Source organism: Anneissia japonica, unplaced genomic scaffold, assembly GCF_011630105.1.
Source record: "Anneissia japonica isolate Jap-2015-1 unplaced genomic scaffold, ASM1163010v1 scaffold1208_len1460985_cov181, whole genome shotgun sequence".
Lineage (NCBI taxonomy): Eukaryota > Metazoa > Echinodermata > Crinoidea > Comatulida > Comatulidae > Anneissia > Anneissia japonica.
In genome coordinates this window covers 1,383,258-1,400,284 of record NW_022688484.1, presented here as the reverse complement: position 1 = coordinate 1,400,284, position 17,027 = coordinate 1,383,258, and the positions used below count along the sequence as shown (strand labels likewise).

Genomic DNA, 17,027 nt, shown 5'->3' with positions numbered 1-17,027 from the left:
AAACGTTCGACCAGCTTAGGTAGGGCCTAAACTAGTCCCACGACCACTAATGATTACAGAACCAAACCAAGGCAATATATATACACAGCCCAGGTGTGAATGCAAATAGTGGAATACAAGCTATGTGGCTCGGTTCCAGTAGATACAGAGAATATTTTGTCATTCTTCACACGTCCTACGAAAATCTTACGAGACAGCACTAGTCCGTGAATTTGTGAACAAGATCGGAGATCTAAAGATGCAATCTCTACCGTGCATCAGTGGCGGCCCGCTGGATCTCAATAGAGATTCTTTAATAATATATAAATTTTTAAAGCATGAGGTGTTGCTACCCTTTAAAAATTTTCCTGATTTCCAACCATCTTTTGGGACATTAGGCCTTTCTCTGGTAATTGCTCTTTAATTGGATTATAATCATAGCTTCTGTAATTTATTGCCTATAGTTGCAAGGTCAGCTATACTATACTATAACATAGGTATGCCTATGTGATTTATTGACAAATTGCTGGCAAACTAATTAATATTTCGGCTCTCTCTTTAAATTTAAAAATTTCAATTTTAAAATTTTTTTATGGATTTTCCCATTTGCCTTTTAAAATTTACACACACACACACACACACCCACACACACATATGTAAACTAGCACAGTCGGCTAGTCACCAAAGAAAGTTAAATTGAGCTCTGCTGTAGGCATGCAGTCTTACTTTTAGCATAAGTGATGGTAAAGCCTTGTAGAACACCATTTGATTTTTCAGGATCTCTCCACGTCATTTTCATTGCATCAGATAATGCGTTAAGCATGAAGTTCATAACTTTACTGGGAGCTGTGGAAAGATTGCAGAGTTTTAATAAATGACAGCAAAAATATATAAATCTTAATTACATAACGTCTGGCAACATGGATCAAATGGATATTTCACATCAAATATAAGAATGATGTTTCAATAATAACAATAATATAATAACAACAACCATTATAATGATAATAATGATATGGAAATGGTAGGATGAACATGAAATTATCATTTAATAATAATATGGTTTCCAGAAAATTGCTATACACGCTGACAGATTTTGGCAATGCTAATTGGTCATTAATCTAAATCTAAATCTATGCAGATACTCATCAGCATCTGGATGAGGGCAGGGGCTGGGTGAACCAGTACACCGGGGTAACCCCCTACTCGTCTCGAAAGATGTACCAGGCTGTTTATAGTGCACATGAGCCATTGTGTACACTGGGCCTACGGTTAATCGTCCTTATCTGAGAAGACTTGCTCCACCTCCAGAGCCATAGGCGAGCGGGCCTTTTGAACCAGCACTATGACATTATGGCTGTAGGTTGCAGGCCCCTGCCTTAACCACTCAGAATAGTGCTAGAAGTATGTGCATGGCCAACAAACACGTGTTGTTCCGTAAACGCACGTGTTTTACATACATTTATGCTAACTTTTTGTGGGACCTTAGCAACAATATCCAAGGGGTGGGGCTTAGCGTAAAGGTCGTAGGGCAAATTGGCAGTGAAAACACTGTAGCAATTTGTTGGAAACCTGACTTAACAATGACTCCATATTGTATAGTGAATCCTGTACAAATTTAGTGGATGCACAGTGAAAGCTTTGAATAAAGTTACTACATGTACTAGAAAAACAATAAAAAAAACAAAAAAAAAACAATTGAAATTTCACATGCTTACCCCCCTCAGAATAAAATAACTACTAGAAAAACAATTAAAAAAAAAAAAAAAATTATAATATACATATAAATGAGAAACAATTGAAATTTCACATGCTTACCCCCCTCAGGAGTTGTTGTAAAGACCGAGTTACTTGAAGGACCTAGGCCTTTACTGTTTTCTAATCGTACATACACCTCGTATTTTGTGTTTGGTTTTACGCCTGAATATTCGCAGGAAGTAGGTTCCACCGGACATGACATACTTGGCTCTTGTTTTGAGTCCGATTTCACAAAGATCTAAACAGAGAAAAAATTGTTATCATTAATGACAAACTTTATAGTGAAATTTTTACTTAAAAACTACAATAAATTAATGTTATTTCATTTTATAAGTTAGTAAATTTTTTCTGATAAAACCCATAATGTATGCATTTACACGACCATATAAAAACCAATTTTTCACTTATGTACCTTTTATATTGATAGCTGTTGGTGCACAAAGTGCATTTCGGTCGTTAAACATCAAGGCTTCACCTTCGCTGCGCATTTTGCTACACCTCAGAGTATTTAATTTGATTTATGTTAATTTGATAAATTCGGTTCCATAAAACGAGCAGGCAAAAAAACTAAAATGAACTAATTAAACCAGGATAACCAAATAAAGGTTTAATGGAAAGTAAAATTTATTTCCATTTGAGTATGTTTTGGTACCTCGTTGAAGTATACGCATGGTGGAATAATGGGGGGGGGGGGGCGGAGCTGTTTATTTAGTTAATATTTATTTATTCTGTTATTTATGTAGCGCCTTCCTCTGCAAAGGTCATTGGGTCTACATGTTGAAGTGTTGCTGATGTAATCAGCAATGGTGCAGGCAACCCCACCAGACACCCATTTATACTCCAGGTTGTGGAGAACCAATGCAAAAAAAGTGCCTTGCTTAAAGACACAAGTGAAATGCACACCAAATGATTGAGACCCTCACCTCAAGGTTGAGAAACCAAAATCGTTCCTGCCCCGCCAAACCACTTTTGCTCAGCAAATATTACACAAAAATGTCCCTAATTTTGATATGGTATACATCTCCCTCACCTTTGTATTAAGTAGCTTTCCATTTTCCTTATCCTTAGGAATGGCAGTCCAGTTAACACGGATACTGTCAGGGCTCGGGGTAACAACAACATCAGCGGGAGCTGCTCCAGGTTCTAATTCAAAAAGGTATATAAATATCCACAGGGTAAGTTAATCAGATTTAGTAACATTTGTTATTATGAGCCATTGACTTTTAAAATTGCATCTGCGGCATCAAAACTAATACGATTCTCTAGTCTTTTTATAAATTTTATTTATTCTGTATTAGGTACTAGAGCGAAGAATATACCAAACAGTAAACTTAATCACTTTTCAAAGTGGCCATCCTGTCACAAGGCAAACATGAACACAAGGCGCTCTTCATAAGACTAACTTCCATTATAGAGCTTAGGGTGTGGAGTTCTTTTAGTTGTGAGAAAAAAAATTTTACTACCATTACTGGAACTGAACCTAGGATCCTGGGATTGGAAAACAACCTTCTTAATCGCCAAGCTATTCAACTCCACATGTGCATGGATAAATAAATATATTGCATTCTATCAAAATTGTTTCTGATTTAAAGTTAATGATTTTATTTGATCACTTTAAATATTTTAATTGAATTTTTGAAGGGGTTTCCCCGGATTTTTACCAAACAACATGTGACAAAGACAATACAAATTAGTCACTCGTTGCAAATCCTGTTTTAAAGATAATGGCCAAAACATGCTGGAATGTCAAAATCTTTGAAATCTATTTTATTACACTTCGGTTTAGTGATATTGGAGCTTTATTAAATTAAAATTATTAATATTATTATTATTATTATTATTATTATTAAACTAAACTTTATATATCCATATATCATGGTATGCTGTTGTTTTCCTTATTTTCAATGTTGAAACTACAAATTTTAACAATTTACTGATAGTTTCTGCCTCGGAAATGCCAAAATTTATAAACTTTGGAGGCTGATTCCTCAAATATTTTTCTTAATAGCTGTATGTTCAACTCCTGTAACTTTATAACGAAATGTCGGATTTAAATGATTCTGTTACCAATTTATAGCTCTCACTTTACTGTTTATACTTGCATCAATAACAACAAGTGACTGGTTTGGATTGTCTTTGTCAGATGTGTATTTAAAATCTGGTGAAATTTTTATTTTTTGTTTCATTTGTACATACTAGCCTCTCCAGCATGTCCAATCACCACAGCCTCATCCTCTGGTCCCTTTCCTGCATTATTTACTGCTATTACTTTTATGTCAAATGATTCATACGTAGTAGTGCCTTCAACAACATATGATGTTGTTTCGTAGTTATCAATTGTGGCATTCATCCACTTGTCTTCGCCGGTACGACGCCACATCACGAAATACTTGAAACCATCTCCACCATGCTGGGATCGTTCCATTTTCTAAATTAAAAAAGAAAATTGGATTCTTCATAATAACAAGCCAAACATAAAAGAAGAGCCAATATCATTAATTTTGAGGTAAAAAAAAAAACAACAGGCACCGTGCATAATAGATGTTAAGTCCCGTCCAGACTTATCGAATCTTCTTTTACAAAAACATATGACATACCTATTCATGACCACATATAGGCACATCACGACTATAGATGGGCAACAGTTTCTTGTAAAAATTAAAATTTGATAGTCGGGATAAGACTTTAAAAAGGTGTGTTTAAGTCCAGACCATAAATAAAAATGATTTGCTACATGGGTAAAAGTCTTTTATATTTCATTGTTCTTTTCCAATGTTCTTTGTTTAAAATTAAAACTTTTTTTTTCATTTTTTTAACAGAAAGGTTCTGCCATCACTGTCTTTGTATTTTCCAGAGTTAACATTTGAAAACTCAGATCTGTTGAAATTGTAAATATTATTGTTTTTATATTGAATCATCATCATGTACTTGATTGTAATATAATATTTGAAATCTGAATACTTGAAAAGTCTTCCTAAATATTTAATTACCTTTATATTTTATAGTATGCTGGTTTAGGTTAAAGGAATAAAATAATAAGAAATTCTATAGTGATAAAATTATTTTGTAATTTTGAATAACCTAAATTTATGACCATGCTGAGTTTTCTAGCTCAAACCCATTCATCTACCAATTCATATATAATGTTACCATTAAAAATGTATCAACTACATATTAACAATTTATTCACTACATATAAAAAATTTATCAAATACATATTGAAATAATAGATTATGTATTTTTGCATTAGAAATGCCTTGCTCAATTAATTATTTATCTTTATCTTTTTTCATTATGTTTTCTCCCAAAATCTTCAGTGATCTTGAGTACAATTATTTGTGTATTTAGGATTTGTATTTTAATTTAAATGTAAAATAAATATAAGTATCTATGGAGAGCCATGGGGGTGCACACTGCCATATTTGTTCCCCAGAAATAATAGATTATGTACTTTTGCTTTAGAAATGTTTTGCTCAATTAATTATTTATCTTTATCTTTTTCATTATGTTTTCTCCCAAAATCTTCAGTGATCTTGAGTACAAGTATTTGTGTATTTAGGATTTGTATTTTAATTTAAATGTAAAATAAATATAAGTATCTATGGAGAGCCATGGGGGTGCACACTGCCATATTTGGTCCCCAGATATCGTTTCCTCAACCCCACCCCAACAGCCAGATGCACTTGACTGGAAAAAATAATACGTTCAATTGGTTAAAAATCACCACATCACCCCAGCTGCCACCTGCTCACTTTTTCATCACACCCCTCCCCCACCCACCACCGACAAAACAAATCAGTGTACAGTGCATAAACAAGATATGGATATAAAGTACTTACATCCCATGTAATTGTCATAGTATCCGGTGTTTTTCCACTGCCTGCTACATTTTTTGGGTTTACACGTGGTGGCCCAGAAGGGGTAACTACTGAACTACTCGACACGACAAAATCAGATGTGCCGATTTTATTTACTGCTGCCATACGGAATGTGTATGTGTTTCCCGGGTCAACGTCTATTTTCTTGCTTAACTGGTTTTCCTCCGCGTTCCCAGCATCAGACCACTGGCTGTCGAATTCTGTCTTAGATTGAATGACGAAGCTGGTAATGGGTGAGTTGTGCTCTGGACCGGGTTCCCATTCAATGCTGACCATGTCTTCGTTTAAAGTATCTAGGACAGCACTTACTCTTGCAAGAGGACCTGGCTTGTCTGTGTGTCAATAAAATTTATAATATTTGTGATTGATTGAATAAGTGAGGGAGCAGCTTAGCTCAGTTAGCTAATATGGTGGTAGCCATTGTGTGTGCGCTGAACTATGGTGATCTCTACGTCACCGGTTCAATTCCCATCGCTGCCTCTCCTTGTGTTTTAGCAGGAGGGCTGAAATACAAGTTACATAGCGCACCGTCTTTCGGATGGGACGTTTAAGCCTTTAGTTCCGTGTGCATTAATGGCCCATGTGCACGTTAAAGAATGCAATATACTCTTTGGAAAAGCGTAGGGGGATTGTCTCCCGGTGTACTGCCCAACCACCCCGGGAAGGACCCCACTGGAAATAAATCTTCTAGAGTGGTGTTTACACCAAATAAATCCAATCCAATCCAGGTTAAAATTAAATTGGTCCAATAACAGGAAAGCTTTCAGAGTTCTGAGTTCCCATTTAAGTGACCTGCAGGCCAAAATCTACGCACGAGAAAATATAATTTGGCCCATGTAAAAAGTACAACTGGCTACTGGTGGATCAGTGGTAGTGAATTGTATGATCAAATATTTAAATGCTTTGAAGGTCATCCAGAAAATTCATTAAAATATCCATACTGTAAACTAATCTTAACTGTAATCATACAAATACAACAAAAGGTTAAGAAATTAGGAACTGTTATTTCTCTGTCCATGTGATATTGTTATTAACTTGATTGGGGTTATTATTCATCATAGCCACTTAGGCTTGGTTGACTGTACTCTACTAAACTAAATTATTCAATGATATATGATATTTAAATGTATGTTTTCAAGATGATATTCACCAAACTGAAGACCGAACTTTATGTGAATATGTATTTGCCTGTCAACTGGGGAATTCATCGATATCAAGTACAGAATCATAAAGCTACAAAGAATTGTTCATCTTTAAGAGTTAGGGTTGGGACCCTTACCAAGCCTTTACCCCTGGATTCTGACAGCTAATCCCCCTTCTCTCATCCAAAAATTGTCAGACCTGTCGGATAGCTTTGCCTTCAATTCCCAGAAAATCTGTCCTAACTTGAAACAGAGCTACAGCTAGCCATTGGCTGGACTTCAGGATTCTACATACACCTAGCCCACACGATCATTATTCAGTCTCTTAATGCTTTATTTTTATATTAAATTTTATCAAAGTATGTAATACTTATAGAACACTCACTTATACTATTATTAAATGAACATTGTATAATTATAGGTATGGAGATAATTTTATATGACCTTTACCTTGGACAGTGATGGTGGTGGATGCCCTGACTTCATCTAAATCAGTGGTAGCCACACATGTATACTGACCGCTATCTTCTAAGGTGCTGTCCTTAATTGTGAATTTATTGCCCTGGCCTACTTGCGTGCCTTCATCATCTTCCCACGTGATTACTAACGGTGCGCCGCTGTACGCATTTGCTTTACAGTTCAGTGTTACAGGGTTGCCGGCTTGTACCTCCTGCGGCGACGGTTTTTCCGTAATGACAGTTCTCTCTGTTGGGAGAAATGTAAACAATTTGTAATTTTTTTCTTATTATTGCATAATATTTGCAACAACAAAAACAATACTAATAAACAATAATAATATAATCAATGGCCCCTTCTATCTGCTACTGCTAGCCTCTTCACTAATCGTGTTCGAGAAAGGAAAGAGTTTACAAAGCATAGTAAGAAAAGTTGCTCATCAACTTACGCAGAACTGTCAAGGTACCCGTGCCTTCATCATTTCCAAACTGGTTGTCAACATTGCATGTGTAGGTTCCAGAATCGCCTGTTATTGACACACTGCCAATAGTAAGGACACTACTCGTTTCATTCTTACTAATCGCATATCTACTGTCAGCTACAATCTTTATTTCAAATGAAAAAAATATATTTTCAAAATCAGGACTTATACAGATTGGACTAGCTTAAGAACTTAATAATAAAAAATCCATGTTCATTATAAACTTTCATATTGTAAAAATACTTGATAATTTCTAGTTCAGTACAATTGGGGTTTGCAAGCTGGTTTCATAAGACTAACATAGATATGATAGTGCCTTCAACGACATATTCAAATTATGATTACTGTACTAATCATAGCAGTGTAAATTTTAAGAATTGAATTACTAATTCCATTCTCATCCAACAGCTAGTGAATCACTACTTTCAGGATAGGAAAACAGAAGCATCAACTCAATTAATCAACTATATTACTGATGTATTAAACTTTGTCCACAACAATCAATATATGTGACAAATAAATGTGATGTGCCCATATTTGGGTGTAATATGGCATCATCATGCCCATATATGGGCACATTACACAAATTTGTCACAAGCACACAGCCTTAAGTCAGTTATGAATGAGAATACATACCACTTAGTCTGAATATAAGTTAAGGGTCACACAATAGTTTTGTTTTTTTTTGTGTGGTTTCAAATTCTCATGCTAATTACAGGAAATTAATGAAATGAACACCAAGCAATAGTAACATGACGTTAACAAGATAATAATTATAAGTAATTAATGCATTCAATAGCTTTATTACATCTGTAATCACTAAACCTTTTACTGAGGTCAACATATTTATTATACATAACCCTGTACAAGGATCTCCTGCAATTTATCATATTGCGGGCAGAAGCAGTTCACAAAACAATTGCAATTCAGGCTTTGCATTTTGAGTAAGGTATTTAGCTGCTTGTCTTTTCCATCGAAGCATATATATTTGGAATATAGGGGAGAGGCGAGGCTGGGAATGTTTTCTCTCCTATTATTCCCCCCTCCCCCATAAATGGGATTAAACACGATGCCTCTAACTGTCAATCACTTGGTTGTACACTTTGTACACCCTTGCAGGAGTATAATCGTTTAACTATTGTGATATTGATGCACTGTTCTGTGCATAACAAACTGCGACAACAATAATTAACTACGACACAACTCTAAAGAGATTGCTGTACATTGTCCATATTTGCAAATTTGAGGCATGTCGTGGCGAAATGGTTAAGTTGTCGCACAGGCCAGTATTGATGAGCTATAAAATTTGGGAGCTCAAAAAATTGCCTAAAAATCAAAATTTTTTTTCACTCTAGATCAACAGTTTAATGTCTTACTAATCATGTCCCAAAGTATTAGTTCTAGAAGTGGTCAACAAATTGTTTATTTAATGTTATTTAGATAGTTAATTCTATTAAACAATGTATGCACAAATAACTTTGGAAGGCAATTACTCAAAATAATCTTTATCTTGAATCTAAGAGTGCTGTACTTTCACTTTCCAGTAACTTAGGCTTGAAATGTTTGAAATGTCCAATTTCAATGAATGACCCTTTAAAGATCACATACTCAGGTATCTCAAAATACCAATAACTTGAATTTTTTTACTACAACTTAGCCATTTTGCCACAACATGCCTCATTTAACTCCATTAACAGTGGTCAAAACTTTTAGCATCTTGACAGTTCCTTTTGATTGTGAAAGTTACTACAATAATTGAATATTATTTCTAACATAATAATCAATAAAAAAAATCTAATCTCTTTCTTGTAACAAATCAATAATCAACAATAAACTGATCTACTGTACATCTATAAATGTAGACAGGTTATTTAATAAAAGATCTGTGCACACATATTCTTATCTACTGTAGGTACACAGATGTTCTACAAGTAAATCTTACAATTATACACTGTAGGGCTCTGTGAATGGTTATGATTTTTCAGTAATTCCTCAAAAAAAAAGTGTCTTCAAATCAATAATAATCAACAATAAACTGATCTACTGTACATCTATAAATGTAGACAGGTTATTTAATAAAAGATCTGTGCACACATATAATTGTGAAAAATAGGTTCAGTGGTAAAGAATAGGACCGTTCACATCATATTCGTACGATTTCCTATCCGGAGGCGGACCGATGGATCTGAGAGCCATTTGTATCCTGAAATCTAAGTTTTTTTTTTTTCTTGGACCAATCAGCAACAAGCTTGGTTCTGTCTCTTATACACATCTAGATGTGTATAAGAGACAGATGTAGAAGCATGCAATCATCCTACAATTCTTTTGGATCATGTGTTGGAATTACCAATTCAATCCTACAAGGGAACTGTCATTGGAAACAGTAGACTCGGAACACAGAAGATATGGGTAGACTACATCAATCAGGACTAAACATCTTTTGATTTGCCCATATATGGGCATGAATGATGATGTCATAACACACCCATTATATGGGCAAATTACATGAAACTTGATAGTGTAAAATGTGCTTTAGTCAGAAAAACAAAGAACAAATACAGATAGAGAGCTCATTAATCCCACCCCCTCCCCCCAACACAAAAAAAAGTTACAGGATAAAACAAATATTTGACGTATTAGATATCTATTGATAATCAACCTTTCCTTTAAGCCCCGCCCCTTGGGTATTATTGCTAAAGTCCCATTCCTAGCCTTATTCTGATTGGTCAGTAAAGTTTGATTGACACTCTGGAAAGCTCTACTGAGAATTAAGAAATCAGCAGTTATTGCAAAACTTACGTTTCATTCCATTTTCAAGCCAATTGAATTGTGGTTCCGGTGCACCTTGGGGGTCACAGGTAAACACAGCTGTCTCACCTGGTACTACTTCTTTGTTAACCATCTCAACACCGACATATGGAGCCGCTGTCAAAATTAATGTATAAATATAGTTTAAAATTACATGTATGTGACTGGCTCCGACGAAACCCTACATTTTTGTCACAATATCTAATTTAGTGCTAGAACCCAAAAATTCTCAGGTTTTTTCAGATGAAAGAAGATATATTGATGAATATTCTTGCAAAATATTAATAACTCAAGCTAACTATAAAGTATATTAAAATAATTTTTAAAATACAAATCCTACTTATTGATTTGTTTTTCCTCAAAACCTACACAGCTAATAATATCCAATGTAAATATTTATAACTTCGCTAACACACAACTAATTTCCATCAGTTAAAATAATTTATTTTTGATTTTTAATACAAATGGTAGGTTTTGCCAGAGAAGGGCACAAATTTTTACTATCGATAATATCTTTATCTTCATAAAAATTAATTACTTCTTATCACGATAATATTCATCTAGTTTTAATATGTTTATATAATATTGTTTTTTTGTTAAACCACTAACAATTTCCAGTAGTTTACTTCCTGTTCTTCGGCTGCTACATCAGCGAGCCACATTCATGCAAACCAAAGCATGACGAAATGTAGAAAATAAGAAAAAATCATTACTGGTTTAAAAAGAAGAAAATATTTTGTATTTCTTTTCACTTTAATAGCAACACCCACTATATTTACCTTCAAAAACTATGTTCGTCACAGCATTAGCAGAGCCCTCACTGTTTTGTGCAATACACCTGTAAGTTCCAACATCACTCAATTCAAAATTAGAAATTTCTAGAACTGGTTCATCAGTCGTAGTTGATTTGATCGTGCCACCAACCTTTTCCCATCTAATAGATGGAGTTGGACTACATAGAAAGAACAGTGAAATTCTTAGTCACTTTGGAGTACCATAGTCAGTATGGTTTGAAAATAGGATTTTATTCCTATTCAATACAACAATGATATCATTCCCTAGAAAAGTAAGAGCAATGACCACTCACCATAATAACACCATAATAATACAAAGACTGCATCATGCATATGGATTGAACCATGCATATGCATTAACTTTTCTAGTTAAATATGTTGACAGCAGTGTTATTGAACTGATGTTGGTTGTTAATGTTTTAACTGAAACTTGATTTTTGATTTACAAAGAGAAGGACTCTCCTTGTCAGAATCACATTATTACGAAAAAACATAAAGAAGATGCAAGAAAGCCAAATTGAACTTAAGTTTCTACAGAACTGTAAAAAGTTTGGCATTCACCCCGCATTTATTACCTCATTGTATAGACCCTATAAACATTACATAAACCTTTTATACTATTGTACTTTCTAGTCAAAGATCAATCTGTGACATTTTTATCCTTTTATGGCTGTTGAAAATGTAAACATCCTAAAGTGAACTGCGCATTGATTGGCCATGAAGCAGCATGCAGCATATTTATCAAGATGCACATAATGACCTCTAGCAAAAGGTAGTGTATCCCAGCAACCATATAAACACATAACACTGCCACTTCAACTGTGACATAGTTACAAAGCTAGGCTGAATTTTAAAGTGGAGATATGTTCAAGCAGAGAGGTCCTTCAAAGGCATGTGAGCATGCAAACATCACTGGAAACTGCCCAATTCCTGCAGATTAATGTTTGCATTTTTTTACTAAATTGATTGTCTCCCCTAAAGACAGCTGGCGAAGGGTATGATCAGGCACACTAAAATAATATAGAGATTGAAGAGTAACACCCAAAACATGTTTACAGTACCATTAAATCTTTAGTTTTAACTCTTTAGTTCTTTTCTTAAAGTGTGTTCTGTTTTGCATCAATTTACGTCCGTTCGGGTCCATTATCAAGGACTTAAGTTCAAAAGATCTGCGTATTTGTTTACTCAGGAAGGACGAGAAGATACCTTACGTTTCATCAAGGCAGAACTGTATTTTAATTTCTTACATATATTAGATATGTTGAGAAAGGTAATTTAGGTCATTTGAATATTTCAATACTTAAACTTTACGAAAGTATATATTTCAGTCAATTTTTCAGTCTTAATTATTTTTAGGCACAGAAAAAATGCACCAAGGATTGTCAATAGTGAATACATCACTGTCCTACAGTACTTGTAGGTGATAACCCCTTTCGCAAGACACACATATACACAAGATGCATTACACAAAGAAATCTCAACATCAGGTTGAAGGAGTGGAGTTGTTTTAGTCTAGAAAAAAATCCCTCAAAACTGACTTGGGTTGAATGCGGGAACATTATTGTTAAATCTGAGGCTGATTCCTTCAATCAAATTTTCCACATATCTCAACTTCGATCACCCCTCTCTGTGAATCTACTATTCTAACACAGCCATTCAAAAATCAATTGAAAAGTTTAAATGTGATATATTCAAACACAGTATAACATAAACTAAATTTTCACCTAAAAAACCAATTTACTGATTTTGTGGTAAGGTATTACATTTGACATCTTCATAGATGGTACAGGTACTTACTTTCCTTGAGCAATGCACTGCAGTTTTAGATTAGTTTTTCTCATTGCAATTGTGGTGGCCTTCGGTTTGTAGACAAGAACTGGTTTACGTGTAGGTACTTCTGTTGGATTTTCTGTAGGTTTCAATATAGAAAGACATAAAATTGTTACAGTTCCTCTCATAAGAGCGAATTGGGCAATATACTGGGGGACAATCCACTGCTCTAGTCCAAAAATTAGTTACTGCTTGTTTGAACCACCCATAGGTCATATTTTCAAAACGAAGGGGTAACCCTTCCAGCGTAGGTCAGCTGATATTCAGGGGCCCTCTTAAATACATGAAGTAATGTGATGCTTTATCAGCTAAAGCTACGTTCACATCAAGCCCAGATTCTGGTCCATAGTCCTGAGAAAAAATCATGAAAAATGGGTTCAGTTCAGAATAGGACCGTTCACGTCAAATTCGTTCGATTTCTAATCCGGACTCCGGATCCGGACCGATGGATCTGAGAGCCGTTTGTATCCTGAAATCGTACATTTTTTTTTTCTTGGACCAATCAGCAACAAGCTTGGTTGGTTCAAAACCAATCGAACGCATACATACTTAAGCTGAACAACCATGTTCAGTGATGTGTATGCAGCGTTCAAAAAACATAGCAACACACAATTTTTTTTTCGTGCTCCAGACCGAATCCGGGCTTGATTTGAATGTAGCTTGAGTCTCATTACAAGGCATAGGGAGTCAAGATGTCTTTTTGAGTAAATTGCAAAGCAAGCAACTTAACCATTAAACTACATCTAGGGGCAGATCCAGAGATGTCCAAAAGTGGGGGGGGGGGAAGTGGGACTGATCAAGATAATACTACTGTAGGGGTTGCGGAAATTTTTGTGTTCTAGAAGCCCGAATATAACATCTGAGGCATTTTGGGCGATCATTTTTTCTTTTTCTTTCTTTCTTTTTTTTAAACCTTCCAAAAGGTTGTACACTTTATTCATATATAATCATGATATGCCTATATATGGTCATGATGTGATGCATCAAGACCATATTTATGTATATCACATGTTTTTTTTTCAAATAAAGTTTGATAGTCTGGACAGGGGATAAAAAATGAGATCATTTGTTCATACCACCAAATCCAATAGAAATCTCATCACTGTATAGAGTCTGTCCAAGAACCTGGTTCTTCACATAACAATTATAGGATCCTGCGTCGCTCGCTATAAGATCCGAGATGTAAAGATTACCAGTTGGATCCATTTGTACTCTTTCATCTATTGGTACATCTTTCTCATTGTTTTTCCAGGTAATAATTGGGGCTGGATTTGATGCTGGTGGATGGCAATCTAACTTCAGGTATTCTTTATAGTTCATAGTTTTAATCAGGCTTCCTTCTTTGTTATAGGTGTCAATAACTGTAGTATAAAAATAAAAATATAAGTTAGTAAATCGTCCAGATGCCACGTTCTGGTGGCTTCAAGATTAGTGATTACACGCGTAACTAGAAATTCTCCTCACGGAGCACAGGAGGTTGATTCTGTATACAATGACCATAGAAAAAATGCTTTAAGCAGTTTCTGGACATGTGCACTCTATAAATCCTATAAAATAAATTAATAAATAAGTTTGAAAGTCTTAACTGCAACCGTTGTGCCAACTGCTTTTAGACAAATTATCTGGAAAGTATATTTGTAGAATAAAAAGCATTACTTACAAGCTATTGAGACATTAACATACTGGGACATTGCTTTGCCTAGACTATTCTCTGCCTCACAGTGGTAACTGCCCTCAACAGTCTTGTTCACATATAATATTTGCAGAAAGTAACCAATATTATCCTTAGATATATAGTATTCAGCATTTGATTCAATTGGTTTCGTTTGCTCCTCGTTGAAGTACCAAGTGACTTCGCTGTATAAAAAATGAATTGAACATGTAATTTTTACATCAAAATTCAGTGGCTGATTCAAGGAGGCCTAGCCCCCATCTCCACTAAATTTTTCAAAATTATAGAAAAAAGAAATACCATTTCCAGCATTTACATGTATGCCATAATCATAAAATTTTTATTACCTCACCCTGCCATGGGGGCTGATCTTGAGAGGAATGTCATAAAAAACACATTTGTACCTTCAATGTACAGTAATTGGAGAAATTAATGTGATATTCATGCTGTTCATTCATAAAACATTTATTTACTTCCATTACATAAATTACATAATTAAATAAATTAGCTATTGAAGAAGGCATGACCCCAAAAAGATGAAGATCTTGTAATGGGCATGCCTACGCTCACAATAGGGTCAAAATTTCTTGCCAAGGGTTGGAGACCACGCCTCCGAAACTCTTCCTCCGATTGGTTAATCATTTTTTCGGGGAACATTCTTCGTCGTCACAATGACCCTTGTTGAGTGTCGGAGACTGCGCCTTCAAATCTCTGCCTGGCAATTGGTTAATTTTTTTTTCGGGGGTGCAGTTTGGTGGTGTGAAAATGTGTGCTTCAATTGGGATGACGTCAGTTCACCCAAAGTTTCATAGTGCGTGACAGAAACAGCAAAGTGTAATAACCGACAAAGTTTTAATTAAACAGATTTATTTAAACAAATAAAGAAAACCTAATGGGTTTATTTTAGAGATAAATATATATAAATCTAAAAAACATAAATTTTATTCTCTACAAATTTCGTCTGTAATTAAATAGCAAAATGAGTTAGGGTTATTTTGTAAATTTTTGTATATGAATGGATACTAAATAAATAAATAAAATGAAAAATGAGGATGTAAGCTACACCAGTGTATCTAACGAATTAGGTCTAAACGTCTACTAAAAGAATCACCCGCAGAAACTTGCTTTGAGTATTGTCTAGTGGAAGGTGCAATTTTCATTGTATGTAACATTAACATTTACTGGCATGCCATTTTAATCAATTTATTATAATCTCTATGGCATCTGGTAGGCCTATGCTTGTTGTTTTGTTATTTCTTATTACGATGTTTTCATAACTGATCGTTGTCCGGTTTTAGAAGTTTGTGTTTAGACTGAATAATATGTTCAGAATTAGGAGAGATTCAGATTTTCCAAATATGTATTATTTTAAGTAGTATAATAATTATGTTTTACATTACGAAATCGTTGAAGAAATAATATCGTTTTAGCGTTCACTTTAGTGCGGGAACGATAGTTTTAGCATGCCATGTGCAGGCAATGATTAGACTTTTTTCTTCAAAACTGCCCATGCATGTCCATACACATGCCCAGAACGATCTATCTGGGATTTTCCACATGTATGTACTTGACGACAGTGTCTGTAAATCGGTACTGCAATATGCGGTAAAAATAGGGTTACTTAGCAAGGCGATATCTCCACTGCTCCAGATGGTAATTACTTAAGAGCCTAGCCTAGACAAAAATTAATTGCTTCTATGAAAATACACGATGCCAATTTTTTTTTTTCACTAAACGGCATCTCAATTTGCCGTTGGCGAATGGGCAAACGGCTAGCGTGAGCATAGCATGAGTTAAAGGAAATGAAAGTCAATACAAACATGTTAGGCGTGATCTACAAATTATCCCCAACGACAGAAACGGGTCAAACACGTTTACTATTGTTATATGACAAGCTCCCAAACGCGTCTGTGAAATGCCGTTTGGAAGCTTGTCGTTCGAGCCGTTTATTCCGTTTGAAGTTAACTCCTCCCCTTTTCATATTCCTGACTGCTCGTGAATGGCAAAATGTTAAACGCGTTCAGCGAAATTTGGAATTTGATCGTGATTCAAACAACTTCAAAACTTGTTTCGTGTCCCTACCGTACCTAGGCTATGTAGGCCCTGTCTCTTATACACATCTAGATGTGTATAAGAGACAGCTCTTTGCAAGCACATCTAACATCTAAGGAAAGAAGAGCTTAGATTGGTACCAGATAAAATAATTTTGTTATCAACATTAATACATTA

General features: G+C 34.9%; 1 protein-coding gene across 1 annotated transcript in view; it reads right to left on the bottom strand.

Annotated features, from left to right (window-relative positions):
- Window positions 1–17,027, bottom strand: part of LOC117122248 (neuronal cell adhesion molecule-like) — a gene marked incomplete in the record, with an annotated part of 47,131 nt that overhangs the window by 14,766 nt on the left and 15,338 nt on the right. Inside the window, 12 exon segments of the mRNA XM_033267784.1 lie at window positions 706–825; window positions 1,798–1,975; window positions 2,768–2,880; window positions 3,934–4,165; window positions 5,577–5,947; window positions 7,208–7,462; window positions 7,662–7,877; window positions 10,494–10,619; window positions 11,282–11,454; window positions 13,094–13,205; window positions 14,203–14,487; window positions 14,787–14,983. Coding sequence (XP_033123675.1) covers window positions 706–825; window positions 1,798–1,975; window positions 2,768–2,880; window positions 3,934–4,165; window positions 5,577–5,947; window positions 7,208–7,462; window positions 7,662–7,877; window positions 10,494–10,619; window positions 11,282–11,454; window positions 13,094–13,205; window positions 14,203–14,487; window positions 14,787–14,983 — 2,378 coding nt within the window.